This window comes from Henckelia pumila, chromosome 3, assembly GCF_033568475.1.
Source record: "Henckelia pumila isolate YLH828 chromosome 3, ASM3356847v2, whole genome shotgun sequence".
Taxonomy (NCBI): Eukaryota; Viridiplantae; Streptophyta; class Magnoliopsida; order Lamiales; family Gesneriaceae; genus Henckelia; species Henckelia pumila.
Genome location: NC_133122.1, coordinates 67,924,280 through 67,941,209, shown reverse-complemented (window position 1 = coordinate 67,941,209; position 16,930 = coordinate 67,924,280). Strand labels below are relative to the sequence as shown.

The following is a 16,930-nucleotide window of genomic DNA, read 5'->3' as shown; positions in this document are numbered from 1 at the left end:
CGTAGCAGGTTCACTGATGCCCAGGGAATGCAAGTTTTTGAATTTTGCTGTCTTGAGTTTGATGTTAAGAGCGGTCAACATTCTGCCATAATGGATCTGGAATAAAAAAGATGCACATGACGAGTTTTTGATATTGATAGAATCTCATGTGCTCATGTCATTGCAGCCAGTTGGTTAGCCAAGATTGATTTATATGAATTATGTTCAGAGTACTATTCTACGATGACATGGTGCATGGCTTACTCATAGGCTGTGTATCCCGTTCCCGAAGAAAGTGAATGGCCACGTAATATTAATTTTCCAATGGTCCTCTTGTTTAAAAAAGAAAACAGAAGAGAATTCCTTCAATTGTTGAATTCAGCAAAAGGTTGAAGCAGATTCAGCATTTGGGTCGATCTGGAGCAACAAGGGTGGACCCAAAGTTCCAGGCTTTGGGTCGACCGGAACAACAAGGAAAATTAGTTGATTCATATGTTAAAACATGTACGATTATAGAACATACTTGTGAAATTAGCGGATTCATATGTTAAAACATGTACGAAACAAACTTGTGAAATTAGCGAATTCATTTGTTAAAACATGTACGATTATAGAACATACTTGTGAAATTAGCGGATTCATATGTTAAAACATATATCATTATAGAACATACTTGTGAAATTAGCGGATTCATATGTTAAAATATGTACGATTGAACAAAGTCGACCCAAAACAACAGGGGTCAACCAAATAGCAAAATGGTCGACCCAAAAGCAACAGGGTCAACCCAAACTTCACCAAGGTAGACCCAAAATCAACGTCGACCCAAAATCAACAGGGTCGACCCAAAAACTGACCAACATCAAACATTCGACCATAAAACCTTAAATTCATCACTTCGAAAAAAATTTAAAGATCAATACAATGTCCATTGATTATCAAACGTATTACAGGCTAAAAAATATCTAAACTCAGTTACAAGTCTATCATCCAAATTTAATACTAGGTGATCACTGTCCCTAGATAAGACATATCCAGTAGCAGCTAAGACAAATGCTCCTGCATCCTCAATGTACAAGTAAAAAGAATAATGAAATTATTACACATTAGAGATACGAGAACATACTGTTTAATCTGGGCTCTGAAGTCATCATACATCATTATAAACCATGGCTTCTCAGGGTGTGGGTTGTTCCCAACATAGGATAGAAGACGAGCAGCGTTGATAAGTATAGGCTCTATGTCCTCATTCAGAGCTTTGTAGTTAGGGTCGTGTCTTCGCTGCAAGTCAAATATAGTGCACTTATTGACTCCTGCCACGAGTTTTAGCAAAAACCAGCGCCCCATCTGAGTGGACAGGGATGAGAATTCTTTGTCTTTCCTCAGGAGACGCAAGGCCATTCTGGATCAATCCCTTCAACCACCCCCACCAGATTGGTGTTGAGAACTCGGTTTTCATCTTCAGCCACTACTGAAATCGAGCGATAGAATTGTCTATCCATCAGCGACATGACTGTTGACATCACTTCAAAATGTCACAGCTGCATCTCAAGCAATCCCCGAAGAGCTGCACCAATGTGCTGAATTCGCGAGAAGAATAAGTTTTCAAAGTTTAAAAATAGGTTCTCTACTAATATACATGAATTGTAAATGCTTACACAGATCATGACAGGCGACTTCGCGATCGCCATGGGCCCGCAGAACGACTTGTCATAATCATCATAAAACCCTTTTATCTTGCTCGGCGTACAGACGAGCATCGATGCCCCAACTTGAGCCAGCGAGTTGTTGACCTTGAAAGTCGCGCTTTCCGCAAATGGCCTCACACTGTCATCTATAATTGCCCCAAACTGACGGTTCCCTGATTAATATGATAGATTATAAAAAGATTAATACAAACAGGAATAGATAAGATACGGTGTACTAACCTCTCGACGTGGTCGCCTCGGCACCTGACATAACCGCATCAGGAGTTACCTGAATATCTGAAAACATAAAGTTTATCATTTATTATATTATATTATACTTAAATATATAAGCCAAAAAATGCATTAGTTCACCTTCGGAGGATTCCTTTGGTATAGTTGGCAAGCTAGGCTCAAATATCGGTTCTGGAACTAGTTCAGGTATTGAATCAGGTACTGAGATAGATGGTGCTGACTCCTCAACTTGGTTATTACTGGGAAATAATTCTCTGACCATATTATCATCCACACCTAACAGCATACATCAAACAAATTAAAATGAGAATGACAATTCTAATACATCATTTTCTTACGTAAACATAAATAAAAATAACTCACCAACGTCTGCCTCAAGTACGGATGCTTTCCTCTTCCTCCCTCTGTTATAGACAATGCTATAATCTCTCTGATACTGTCTGAGACCTGATCTCAGCCAAACCTGCTCTAATCTGTTCATCCAAACTCGATCTCAACTCATCAAAACCCAATTTCATATCCCTAATACATGCTCTGGTCGCAATAAATTGTGCTCTCATCTCAAGACGCAATGATTTAACAGTATCCGCCCAAAACGATGATCCAGGGGTGATGGGCGGCGGGAATGATTGAGTCCAAAGTGGACTTGAGGACCCGTACCAATGGGAGAATAGGTGCTGGAGCTGGATCTAGTAGCATCAGCAGAAGAGGTGCTGGAACCATTCGAAGATGAAGGTGTGTGCTGGACTAGGGGAGACTCCACAGGACGTTGGACTGGGAAAGACTCCACAGGATGCTGGACTGGGGGGGACTCCAGAGGGTGCTGGCTACATATAACAGTTTGACCCTGACTCCACGGCTCGAGTACCCAAGTGATGAATGCATCGGGTGCAGAATCAACAAAAACACCGATCGTATAATACGGTGAAACGAGCTCCTCAGGAGTAGGAAACAAACATCCAACAGAATCCTATATTTATTTAAATATTGTATCAGATAAATTAAAAATTTATGTCCACAGTTATTATACCATTGTAGCACAGGCACCAAAGGTTGCACTAACATCAACAACAGACGAGACATGGTTTGTGGGCCACGTGTTAGTCACCCACTGAAACATCCTGGCCCCTGGGCAACATCAAACTGTCCACCACATCCCTTGTCATTGCAAAATTTTGTGTCACACTCGGATAATATTCATAAGCGAGGATCTGTAACATAAATTTCAAACAATGTTATTATTAGAAATAAATATAACAAATTCACTTTAACTATCAAAAAATAATATACCTGCAGAGGCAACACAAAACCACTGGGAACGAAGATGCCATCAACTTCTTTAAAACCTGTGATTTGGTGACATAAGTATATCTCCCTAAAACGTCATTCTTCAAAGCTCTGACTGCATCACGATAGACTATTCTACCCCAGGGATAACGGTTAAACCTATCCAAATCATCTACAAGCTTTAGACATCTAGGGTCGATCTTTTTCCTAGTCCCCTCACCGAAAACAGCACAAGTAAAGACTAGTCATCTTCAACTACTCCACATTTATCCCTCTCAGTCTCATTATGTCTTGGACTACTATCTTTGCCTCCAAATCACTTAGAAAAATCTGAGACTTACCAACAAAGTGTCTGGAGACAAAGACACCTCCTTCTAGTAGATCTGTCGGCTCTATAGCGCAGTTGAGACCGGTTATTAAGCAATACTATAACATAAAAAATCTAACCGGCCTCTTGCGCACGACCATCCACAACTCATCACTATTGTTATCAACTATCTGACTACTCATTAAATACCAGATAATTTGACTATAAACATTAAAATCTCGGTGATACCTAACGAGATTACCAAAAGGAGACTGCTCAAAAATCATTTCTCTCTCCGCGTTGTTCAGGTAGTAATGAATCTTCTCTGCAGTCTCTTTATATCTCGACTCAAGTGTCAATTTGCAGCAGAAAATTGCATCCCTGCCTAGTTTTCTTAGCAAATAGACCTGTTAAAAATATAAATAAATGCGTTAGAAAAATCACATAGGCAACCAGTCTTACTTAACATTGGGTCGACCCAATGTTGGGTCCACAAGCATTGGGTCGACCCAGGCTTGGATCGACCCAAGTTGTCGACGCGTCGACCATAAATGTCGACTGGTCGACCATGCTTCTCGACCCATAACTCACTAGGTCGATCATCGTCTTCCCTAATACGTACCCTAACACAAAAATTCGAAAGAAACATTACCAGATTATTGTTAGCCATTTGTCCGATGGAGTTTGAGTGGTTGCGTCGATTGGAAGGGATTTGAGAGACGATTTGGGTCGATCCAAGGATTTGCGTCGAGAATCACCGGGAATGGAGAGAAGATTACAAGGAGGGTCGCCAGAAGTGAGGGGTTCCGTAAGGGAGGGTCTCCGGGAAGAGAAGGGGGTCAACGGTAGATTTAAGTCGACGGGAATGGAAGATTTAGATGGGAATTGGATTTAGGTTTGAGTCGACGGGAATGGGGAGTGGATTGAGAATTGGATTTAGGTTTGAGTAAGTGTTTTCGAAAAATCTAATGGTGTACTTGCACTTAAACACAAGAACATATAGGTAAATTGACTCGTAAATCCTTTTTTTGGGAAAAGGGAGTGGATTGTAAGTTATTTAAAAAAAGGATCCAAGAGTCAATTTGCCTATATGTCCTTGTGTTTAAGTGCAAGTACACCATTAAATTTTTCGAAAACACTTACTCAACCTAAATCCAATTCTCAATCCATTCCCGTTGACTCAAACCTAAATCCAATTCCCATCTAAATCTTCCATTCCCGTCGACTCAAATCCACCGTCGACCCCATTCTCTTCCCGGAGACCCTCCCTTAAGGCACCCCTCACTTCCGACGACCCTCCCTTGTAGTCGTCTCTCTCTTCCTGGCGATTCTCGACGCAAATCCTTGGATCGACCCAAATCGTCTCTCAAATACCTTCCAATCAACGCAACCACTCAAACTCCATAGTACAAATGACTAACAATAATCTGGTAATGTTTTTTTCGAATTTTTGTGTTAGGGTTCGTATTAAGGAAAATGGGAAGACGACGATCGACCCAGTGAGTTATGGGTCGAGAAGCATGGTCACCAGTTGATCCAAGCCTGGGTCGACCCAATGATTGTGGACCCAACATTGGGTCGACCCAATGTTAAGTAAGACTGGTTGCCTCTGTGATTTTTCTTAACACAATTATTTATATTTTTAACAGGTCTATTTGTCAAAAAAAACTAGGCATAGACGCAATTTTTCGCTGCAAATTGACACTTGAGTCGAGACAACGAGAAGAGAGCAGCATTTTTTGAGCAGTCTCCTTTTGGTAATCTTGTTAAGTATCACCGAGATTTTAATGTTTATAGTCAAATTATCTGGTATTTAATGAGTAGTCGAGCCGTGGAATCAGGGTCAAACTGTTATATGTATCCAGCACCCTCTGGAGGCTCCCCCAGTCCAGCGTCTGGATCTAGTGGCATCAGCAGAAGTGGTGCTGGAACCATCCGGAGATGAAGCTGTGTGCTGGACTGGGGGAGACTCTAAAGGACGCTGGACTGGGGGGACTCCAAAGGGTGCTGGATACATATAACAGTTTGACCCTGATTCCACGGCTCGAGTACCCAAGTGATGACTGCATCGGGTGATAATCAACAAAAACACCGATCGTATAATACGGTGAAACGAGCTCTCAGGGTAGGAGTCAAACATCCAACACAATCTTATATTTATTTAATATCGTATCAGATAAATTAAAAATTTATGTCAACAGTTATTATATCAAATAAATCCATATTACTTACCACTGTAGCACAGGCACCAAAGGCTGCACTAACATCAATAGCAGATGAGGCACGGTTTGAGGGCCATGTGTTAGTCACCCACTGAAACATCCTGGGCAACATCAAACTGTCCACCACATCCCTTTTTATTGCAAACTTTTGTGTCACACTCGGATAATATTCATAAGCGAGGATCTGTAACATAAATTTCAAACAATTTTATTATTAGAAATAAAGATAACAAATTCACTTTAAAGTTCAAAAAATGATATACCTGCAAAGCCAGCACAAAACCACTGAGAAGGAAGCTGCCATCAATTTCTTTACAACCCTGTGCCTCAATGAGGTAAATATATCTCCCTAAAATGTCCTTCAAAGCTAAGACTGCATCATGATAGACTACTCTACCCCAGGAATAATTGTTAAATCTATCCAAATCATCTATAAGCCTTAGACATCTAGGGTCGATGTTCACGCTCTTTTTCCTAGTCCTCTCAACGAACACAACACAATAGAAGTAAATACTAGTCATCTTCAACTTCTCCACATCTATCCCCTCAGTCTCATTCTGTACTTGCACGGTAATCTTTGACTCCAAATCACTCAGAAAAATCTGAGACTTACCAACAAAGTGTCTAGAGACAAAGACACCTCCTTCTGGTAGATCTGTCAGCTCTATAGCACAGTTGAGATTGGTTATTAAACAATACTCTAACATAAAAAATCTAACCGGCTTCTTGCGCACGACCATCCACAACTCATCACTACCGTTATCGACTATCTGACTACTCATTAAATACCAGATAATTTGACTATAAACAATAAAATCTCGGTGATACCTAACGAGATTACCAAAAGGAGACCTGACAAAAAATGTTGCTCTCTCCTCGTTGTTCAGGTAGTGATGAATCTTCTCGGCAGTCTCTTTATATCTCGACTCAAGTGTCAATTTGCAGCGGAAAATTGCGTCTATGCCTAGTTTTCTTGACAAATAGACCTGTTAAAAATACAAATAATTACGTTAAGAAAAATCACAGAGGCAACCAGTCTTACTTTGGGTCGACCCAATGTTGGGTCCACAAGCATTGGGTCGACCCAGGCTTGGATCAACTGGTCGACCATGCTTCTCGACCCATAACTCACTGGGTCGATCGTCGTCTTCCCATTTTCCTTAATACGAACCCTAACACAAAATTCGAAAAAAACATTACCAGATTATTATTAGTCATTTGTACTATGGAGTTTGAGTGGTTGCGTTGATTGGAAGGTATTTGAGAGACGATTTGGGTCGATCCAAGGATTTGCATCGAGAATCGCCAGGAAGAGAGAGACGACTACAAGGGAGGGTCGTCGGAAGTGAGGGGCGCCTTAAGGGAGGGTCGCCGGGAAGAGAATGGGGTCGACGGTGGATTTGAGTCGACGGGAATGGAAGATTTAGATGGGAATTGGATTTAGGTTTGAGTCAACGGGAATGGATTGAGAATTGGATTTAGGTATTGAGTAAGTGTTTTCGAAAAATTTAATGGTGTACTTGCACTTAAACACAAGGACATATAGGCAAATTGACTCTTGGATCTTTTTTTTTAAATAACTTACAATCCACTCCCTTTTTCCCTAAATTTCCCAAAAAAGGACCCACGAGTCAATTTACCTATATGTTCTTGTGTTTAAGTGCAAGTACACCATTAGATTTTTCGAAAACACTTACTCAAACCTAAATCCAATTCTCAATCCACTCCCCATACCCGTCGACTAAAACCGAAATCCAATTCCCATCTAAATCTTTCATTCTCGTCGACTTAAATCCACCGTCGACCCCCTTCTCTTCCTGGCGACCCTCCCTTCTGGTGACCCTCCCTTACGGAACCCCTTACTTCCGGCGACCCTCCTTGTAATCTTCTCTCCATTCTCGGTGATTCTCGACGCAAATTCTTGGATCGACCCAAATCGTCTCTCAAATCCCTTCCAATCGACGCAACCACTCAAACTCCATTGGACAAATGGCTAACAATAATCTGGTAATGTTTCTTTCAAATTTTTGTATTAGGGTACGTATTAGGGAAGACGATGATCGACCTAGTGAGTTATGGGTCGAGAAGCATGGTCGACCAGTTGACATTTATGGTCGACGCGTCGACAACTTGGGTCGACCCAAGCCTGGGTCGACCCAATGCTTGTGGACCCAACATTGGGTCGACCCAATGTTAAGTAAGACTGGTTGCCTATGTGATTTTTCTAACGCATTTATTTATATTTTAGGTCTATTTGCCAAAAAAAAACTAGGCAGGGATGCAATTTTCTACTGCAAATTGACACTTGAGTCGAGATATAAAGAGAATGCAGAGAAGATTCATTACTACCTGAACAACGAGGAGAGAGAAACGATTTTTGAGCAGTCTTCTTTTGGTAATCTCGTTAGGTATCACCGAGATTTTAATGTTTATAGTCAAATTATCGGGTATTTAATGAGTAGTCAGATATTTTATAACAATAGTGATGAGTTGTGGATGGTCGTGCGCAAGAGGCCGGTTAGATTTTCTATGTTAGAGTATTGTTTAATAACCGGTCTCAACTGCTCTATAGAGCCGACAGATCTACCAGAAGGAGGTGTCTTTGTCTCCAGACACTTTGTTGGTGAGTCTCATATTTGAGGCAAAGATTACTGTCCAAGACATAATTAGACTGAGGGGGATAAATGTGGAGTAGTTGAAGATGACTGGTCTTTACTTGTATTGTGTTTGGTGAGGGGACTAGGAAAAAGATCGACCCTAGATGTCTAAGGCTTGTAGATGATTTGGATAGGTTTAACAGTTATCCTGGGATAGAGTAGTCTATCGTGATGCAGTCAGAGCTTTGAAGAATGACGTTGAGGGAGATATACTTACGTCACCAAATCAGAGGGTTGTAAAGAAATTGATGGCATTTTCCTTCCCAATGGTTTTGTGCTGCCTCTGCAGGTATATCATTTTTTGAAAGTTAAAATGAATTTGTTATATTTATTTCTAATAATAACATTGTTTGAAAGTATGTTACAGATCCTCGCTTATGAATATTATCCGAGTGTGACACAAAATTTTGCAATGACAAGGAATGGGGTGGACAGTTTGATGTTGCCCAGTGGCCAGGATGTTTCAGTGGGTGACTAACACATGGCCCACAAACCATGTCCCGTCTGTTGTTGATGTTAGTGCAACCTTTGGTGTCTGTGCTACAGTGGTAAGTAATATGAATTTATTTGATATAATAACTGTGGACATAAATTTTTAATTTATCTGATACAATATTTAAATAAATATAGGATTCTGTTGGATGTTTGATTCCTACTCCTGAGGAGCTCGTTTCACCGTATTATACGACCGGTGTTTTTGTTGATTCTGCACGCGATGCAGTCATCACTTGGGTACTCAAGCCGTGGAGTCAGGGTCAAACTGTTATATGTAGTCAGCACCCTCTGGAGTCCCCCCAGTCCAGCATCCTGTGGAGTCTTTCCCAGTCCAACGTCCTGTGGAGTATCCCCTAGTCCAGCACACACCTTCATCTCCGAATGGTTCCAGCACCTCTTCTGCTGATGCTACTAAATCCAGCTCCAGCACCCCTTCTCCCATTGGTACGGGTCCTCAAGTTCACTTAGGACTCAATCATTCCCGCCGCCCATCACCCCTGGATCATCGTTTTGGGCGGCGTTTGACTGCATTGGAGGATACTGTTAAATCATTGCGTCTTGAGATGAGAACAGAATTTATTGAGAACGCGTGCATTAGGGATATGAAATTGGGTTTTGATGAATTGAGATCGAGTTTGGTTGAAAATATTAGAGCAGGTTTGGCTGAGATCAGGTCTCAGACACCAGTGCAGTATCAGAGAGATAATAGCATGGTCTATAGCATAGGGAAGAAGACGAAATAATCCGTACTTGAGGCAGACTTTGGTGAGTTATTTTTATTTATGTTTACGTAAGAAAATAATGTATTAGAATTGTCATTCTAATTTTAATTTGTTTGATGTATGTTGTGATGTATGTTGTTAGGTGTGGATGATAATATGGTCAGGGAATTGTTTCCCAGTAGTAACAAAGTTGAGGAGTCAGCACCATCAGTCTCAGTACCTGATTCAACACTTGAACCAGTCCCAAAACCGGTATTTGAGTCTAGCCTGCCAACTATACCAAATAAATCCTTCGAAGGTGACTAAATGCAGTTTTTGGCTTATATATTTATGTATAGTATAATAAACGCTAAACTTTATGTTTTTGGATATTCAGATGACTCCTGATGCGGTTATGTCAGGTGCCGAGGCAACCACATCGAGAGGTTAGTACACCGCATCTTATCTATTCCTGTTTGCATTAATCTTTTTATAATTTATCATATTATGCAGGGAACCGTCAGTTTGGGGCAATTATAGATGACGATGTGAGACCATTTGCGGAGAACGTGACTTTCAAGGTCAACAACTCGCTGGCTCGAGTTAGGGCATCGATGCTCGTCCGTACGCCGAGCACGATAAAGGGTTTTATGAAGATTATGAGAAGTCGTTCTACAAGCCCATGGCAATCGCGAAGTCGCCTGTCACGATCTGTGTAAGCATTTACAATTTGTGTATATTTGTAGAGCACCTATTTTTAAACTTTGAAAACCTATTCTTCTATCGAATTCAGCACATGGGTGAAGCTCTCCGGGGATTGCTTGAGATGTAGCTGCGACATCCTGAAATGATGTCACCCGTCATGTCGCTAATGGATAGACAATTATATCGATCGATGTAAGTAGTGGCTGAAGATGAAAACCGAGTTCTCAACACAAATCTGCTAGGGGTGGTTGAAGGGATTGATGCAGAATGGCCCTGCATTTCCTGGGAAAAGGCACAAAGAATTATCATCCATGTCCACACAGATGGACGCTGGTTTTTGTTAAAACTCGTGGTAGGGGTCAATAAGTGCACTATTTGACTTGCAGCGAAGGCACGATGCTAACTGCAAAGCTCTGAATGAAGACATAGGGCCTATACTTATCAACGCTGCTCGTCTGCTATCCCTTGTTGGGAACAACACACACCCTGAGAGGCCATGGTTTATAAAGATGGCATGAGCAAATGGGATTATATCAATATCAAAAACTCGGCATGTGCATCTTTTTTATTCCAGGTCCACTATGGCCGAATGTCGACCGCTCTTAACATCAAACTCAAGACGACCCAATTCAAAAACTTGCATTCACTGGGCATCAGTGAACCATCTACGAAGAATCCCCTCGATGGTAGGGGTCAAATTAGTGTTAGGTGCAATTGATGCGTGGCGGTATCGGGCAAACCAAGATGAAACCAGTCTCTGCAAAGAATCGAAAAGTGTAATGATTGGAAGCTTCCTCTCTTCACGTAGTCTAGCATTGATCTATTCAACCCCGTTTGTCATCATAATATTGTAACGGGTCTTTGGACAATATGCTTGAGTCCATCGATCAAGTGAATCTCTCTCGTCCAAAAAATGTGCGGCCTCATGACATCTCTTCCTAAAATCATTGTATGCAATATTAAACTCGATATGCTTATAAATTTTTGCAATGTGCAGAAACATTTTGGTTGCACCCTTCTTTTTGCACCTAGTTTTCATGTTTTGGGATAAATGTCATGTATAATAACCATGATGCGCATTTCTATAGACACTAGAAATCGCATTAATAATTTCCTGATGTCTGTCAGAAATTATCATCAGTTCATCCTCGTCTGGTACTATCTAACAACTTCGTCAAAAAGCCAACTCCACGAAGAAGTAAACTCGACATCGACAATTCCCCACGCCAAAGGATATTGGTGACCGATGCCATTAGTAAAACACCATTATACTTGCCCTTCAACCACGTACCATCAATTGATACAACTTTCCGCATACTTTGATATCCCATGACGCATGCACCAAAGGCAAGAAACATATACTTGAATTGGTTTTCCTTGTCAACACATATGTTTGTTATGCTTCCTCGATTCATTTTCTCAACCATGTGCATATAACAAGGCAATAGAGTAAAACTCTTCGTGTAATAACCTTTCAAAAAATTGTCTGCTAGTTCTTTACCTCTCCAAGCATAGTAATATGATATATCATTCATACTATTGCGCATTATCGCCATGACCGCTTTCGGTACAATTGGCACTGGATGACCTTGGAAATTATCTACCAACATATCACGACCAACAACCGAACTAGTTCCGCGGATTTTCTTACGTCTACCTGTCAAACCACAAGTGTGTGTATTGCAATATGTCAGAATGAATAATGCATGTGAATCATCCTTAATCTTTGAGGTCCAGATTCCCCATTTACAATCAGACATTATACATTTTACAGTGTACACTTTTTGGCTACTTTTTACAGTCTCAAATTCAAAACAAAATTAAAGTTTAAGTTTTTATTATTAAAAATTTGAGACATGTATATATATATATGTATATATATATAATTTTTTTCCAAAAACATTATTAACAAGAAAAAAAATAATGATAATCAAAAATATATATATATATATATATAATGCTTTCCGATAAAAATTGAAAATTTGATATGATTATCAAGATTTTTTATTTCAATAGTCTTTTATGTGCAAAAATATCCACAATGATATAGATGATAATGTACCTATTTTTCATTCTAAATTTTAAATTTGACTGAATGTTATCATTTTTAAATTTCACATTATTTTTTTGTATTTATATATACGTGAAAATATCCATATATTATATCTATAATGATATTCTGAGTTTTGGTACTCAATTTGAAATTTGATCGAATTATATGAGTAATTTTTTATTTCAGTTAATTTTTGCATCCACGTATCATGAACATTTCTATAAATGCTATATATGATGATATAAAAATTTTCATTTCTATATTTGATTGGATGTTGTCAGTAATTACCTATTTATAGTTATAATTATAATACACTAATTTTTGTATTAAAATTGAAATTTTGATAAGATGTTATCACAACTTTATAATTTCAAATAAATTTTTGATGAGCATATATATGTGAAAATTTTCAAAATGATATATATAATAACATTTTATTTTTTTAATTTCACATTTTTATCCATATTTATGGTTATCTAAAATAATATAAATATTTTTATATAATAATTTTTTAAAATAATATTTAAAAATCCAATAAATTAATTATATCATATCAATAATTTACATAAAATTTCAGATACAAATTTTTCGTTAATACTAGTTGACATATATAAAGAAAGGTTTAATATTTGAAATTTTAATTAAAATCAAATTTTATTATTTAAGAAAAATCAAGATCTTTTTATTTTAAGAAAGATTTACTTTAAATTTTAATACACTAGTTTTTAAAATAGCATAATTTGTAAATTTACTCAAGGGGTATATAAATGATTAAAAGAGCCGAGTTTGAGAATACATATAAACTAATAATATGCACGAGCCAACAAAATGAACCAAGCACAATCTCGAACCCGAGCTCAATCTAACGAGCCAGTAAACGAGCCTAGCTCGAGCTCGAGCTAGCGAACCACTAGCCGAGCCTGAGCTCAAGCTGGCGAGCCACTAAACGAGCCGAGTTCGAGCTTGAGCTAACGAGCCAATAAACGAGTCGAGTTCGAGCCCGAGCTAATGAGCAACCTAAACGAGCCGAGATCGAGCTCCCGAGCCTATTAAGAAACATGTTCGCGAGCTAACGAGCCGAATATCATTAATCTCAAACTCGGCTCGTGAACATTACCGAGCTCGAAATTAAGCTCGGGCTCGGCTCGATAAGCTTAACGAACGAGTCCGAACGAGCTTTTTCGCGAGCGGAGCTCCAAATAGCTCGCGAACAGTTCGGTTCGTTTACATCCCTATTGGTAGGTACATATGGCGTACAAATGAGTCCACTATCATTCTTCTCCTTGATGAAATGTCTATCCACCTCTACATGTTTTGTTCTATCATGTTGCACTTGATTATGAGCAATATTGATAGCAGATTTATTGTCACACAACAACTTTATAGGCCCTTCCCATTTGATCTTGAGATCATCTAGGATTATTTTGATCCATAAGAGCTCACGTATCCCCAAAGCCATCGCCCTAAATTCTGATTCTGCACGTTTCTTACTCCTCCATGTCACAAGATTCCCTCCAAGGAAAGTGCAATACCCTGTTGTAGATCTTCTATCCACAGATCATCCTGCATAATCAGCATCAGTGTACCCTTCAAGACTCGATCCAATATTTCTTTTGAACAAAATTCCCTTGCCAGGGCTTGACTTCAAATCATGCAACACTCTATGAACTGCTTGCAAATGACCATCTCGTGGATTATGCATAAATTGGCTTAAAACACTTACTGCATAAGCAATATCAGGCTTTGTGTGAGATAAATATATAAGTTTTCTTACCAACCTCTGATATATTTCTTTATCAACCAAGGGCTCTTCAATTAATTCTCCAATCCTATGGTTGATATCTATCGGTTTTTGGGCTAGTTTACGAGATAGCATACCTGTTTCCTTCAACAAATCTATGACATACTTCTGTTGTGAAATAAAGATACCTTTGTTGGAGTGTGCCACTTCAATCCCTAGGAAGTATTTCAATCTCCCAAGCTCCTTTATCTCAAATTCTTTTGTCAAACAACTTTTTAGGAATTGCTTTTCTTTCTCTTCATTCCCTGTCTTTCTCTTCATTCCCTGTCATAATTATGTCATCAACATATACTAGGAGGATTGTGACTCCCCCTGAATTTGAGTTCTTGAAGAACAGTGTGTGGTCTCCTTGACTCTGCTTGTATCCAGACTTCAGCATAACTTGAGTGAATCTTCCAAACCATGCCCTTGATGATTGCTTGAGACCGTATAAAGCCTTTTTCAGTTTGCACATCTTACTGCTTTTGGAACTCTCTTTGAATCCTGTTGGGAATCCTGGTGGGATTTCCATGTAAATTTCTTCCTCCAAGGTGCCATGAAGGAAAGCATTCTTGACATCAAATTACTCCAAGCTTCAGTTAAACTTGGCAGCTAGAGATAGCAAAATTCTAACTGTATTCATCTTGGCAACAAGTGCAAACGTCTCTTGGTAATCCACCCCATACGTTTGTGTATATCTTTTAGCAACTAGTCTTGCTTTGTATATTTCAAGCGATCCATCTGATTTATACTTCACTGTAAACACTCATCTGCATCCAACAACTCTCTTTCCACGTGGTAGATCTGTAATTTTCCATGTTTGATTCTTCTCTAGTGCCTGCATTTCTGTTTCATAGCAAGTCTCCAATTCTCATTAGATAAAGCCTCAAATAAAGATTTAGGAATGTCAATAGTATTTAGACTCGTTAAGAAGTTTCTATGTGATGAGGAAAATTTTTTAAAGGTAACACACTTTGCCATAGGAAAAAGAGGTTGTTTTGTGCATTCTCTTGTTCCTTTCTAAGAGCAATGAGCAAATCATTATTTTGGGCAGTGAGACCGAAACATTGAGAGAAGGACGAACCTCAGTTATGGAGTCGAGAAGGAGTTGTTGAACTTGCTCAGGATCAGCTTCGGGCTTCTTTCTTCTCGAGTATACCTGATTGTTAAGAAATTGATTTAGATATAACTCACCCCAAAAGCTAGCTCAAGAGGGGAGTTTTGTCTATGTCTATATATTAAACTCACAGGCTATTTATCCAACCGATGTGGGACACAATTAACAGACCAACACACCCCTTTCACGCTCAAAAATGAAACGACTGGAGCGTGGAGATATTAACGGGTGGCCAACTATGAGACGGGTGGCCCAATTATGGGCAGTCCAACTCATACGGCGAACCTGGGCTCTGATACCATGTGAGAAAAATGGTAAATTTCTGATCTATTTCTCAATAACTTTACAAGGGAGAATTTTAGGAAATACTATCACTATAATCTAATCCCCTTATCTATGCTAATCAAAGATACATGTTATCAATCTAAATATTAAGAAAATCAATCTAATTATTATACATATATGATTTCACCAAAAACAAGAACAGACTCCCCAAGTTTCATTTGAAAAGTTAGACAAAAACGAAGTCAGAAAGATCGACAAAAGACAACCAAAAGCTCTGCATCAGATTTCAGTTCCAGCATCTAACATCATACATCAAATTTAATTTTAACAAATGAAATCGATTTAAAAATGTAGCCAAACACAGCATGAAAAATTCAAAGAATCACCAAAACACAACCAAATTCATAGCATAAATCACAGCAGCCTTTAAAATAAGTTTGTTTAACTTTGGAGAGGGAGGAAGATTCCTTATATGAACGAAACTGGATAAATATTGATTTGCTTTAATAATATATGGAGAGTTTTAAGGCAAGAACTAACTGTATAACCTTGTCAGCGGCAAAGCAAAAATTTACAGAAGGAAGAATGGCAAGTTCCAGATCAAGTCAAAAGCAGCCACATGCCATCATGATTTCAATGCACCTGCAAGGGCATATCGATCTTAAACAAAACACGACATGACAATTTTTACACAAATTCAGCAGCACAAAGTTATAGTATATCACAAATCCAACAAAGATTAACATTATTATACTCAAAGACAACATTTTTTATTTGCCGTAGCATATTGATTCGAGCCAGAACTAGCTCTTTTGAGGGAAAATGTATATAGGACATCACGCGGTTTTTCATACTCTCTACTTTACATAGAAAGATCGATCGTCACCAATAATACAGAAGATTCTGCAGTTATGATGACAAGATTCCCAAACAAAAGACACTGATCTAGCCAAAGACACATTCGTAGTTGAAATTGGAAATATGTTGATTAGGATGCAAAGAGATAAAGCTAGATAGGCAAATGGGTATGCATAAATCGGTACCTTTGTGCGAAGCCCGGATAAGGATCAACGTAGGCAAGCAAACTGGTTGTATCCGTGTATCTTCTGGAGAATGCAAGAGATATCAATAAAACGCAACAACCGATAGTTGAAATTGAAATCAAGAAATGTGCGAAACCCAATTCTATGGATGACAGCGATTCGATAAGGTTAATAGCCAGAGATTTCATATGGTTGGAAGCGATTGAGAAGCTGGGAAATAGAGATGAAATTAGAGAAAGCAGGCGAAGAAGAATTGGGAGAAAAATTCAAATTGTGAAAATAGAGATGAAATTAGAAAAGCAGGCGAAGAATTGGGAGAAAAATCAAATTCGAGTGACGTCAGATTTCTCTGTGGATGG

General features: G+C 38.9%; 1 protein-coding gene across 7 annotated transcripts; it reads right to left on the bottom strand.

Moving 5' to 3' along the window:
• Positions 1–904: 904 nt before the first annotated feature.
• Positions 905–16,902, bottom strand: LOC140887631 (uncharacterized). 7 transcript variants are annotated; one of them, XM_073295018.1, is made up of 10 exons: positions 16,572–16,902; positions 16,077–16,170; positions 15,211–15,285; positions 3,210–3,265; positions 2,950–3,130; positions 2,283–2,889; positions 2,040–2,195; positions 1,908–1,964; positions 1,638–1,840; positions 905–1,559 (listed from the first exon to the last, which is right to left on the bottom strand). In XM_073295018.1, the coding sequence occupies exons 6-10, from the start codon at positions 2,398–2,400 to the stop codon at positions 1,515–1,517; spliced, it is 579 nt and encodes a 192-aa protein (XP_073151119.1). In that variant the 5' UTR covers positions 2,401–2,889; positions 2,950–3,130; positions 3,210–3,265; positions 15,211–15,285; positions 16,077–16,170; positions 16,572–16,902; the 3' UTR covers positions 905–1,514. The 7 variants fall into 7 exon arrangements, 3 of the variants coding, with proteins under 3 accessions (XP_073151119.1, XP_073151118.1, XP_073151120.1); XM_073295017.1 differs by having other exon boundaries at positions 2,983–3,130; XM_073295019.1 differs by lacking the exons at positions 15,211–15,285; positions 16,077–16,170; positions 16,572–16,902 and having other exon boundaries at positions 2,983–3,130; positions 3,210–3,871.
• Positions 16,903–16,930: the final 28 nt, after the last annotated feature.

Excerpts from the sequence above, each read along its gene's own strand:
- LOC140887631 (XM_073295018.1), bottom strand. The coding sequence starts at position 2,400 with ATGAACAGATTAGAGCAGGTTTGGCTGAGATCAGGTCTCAGACAGTAT. Across the intron at positions 2,196-2,282 it reads CGTACTTGAGGCAGACGTTG|GTGTGGATGATAATATGGTC; the intron begins GTGAGTTATTTT and ends GTATGCTGTTAG. Across the intron at positions 1,560-1,637 it reads AGTCGCCTGTCATGATCTGT|CACATTGGTGCAGCTCTTCG; the intron begins GTAAGCATTTAC and ends TCGCGAATTCAG.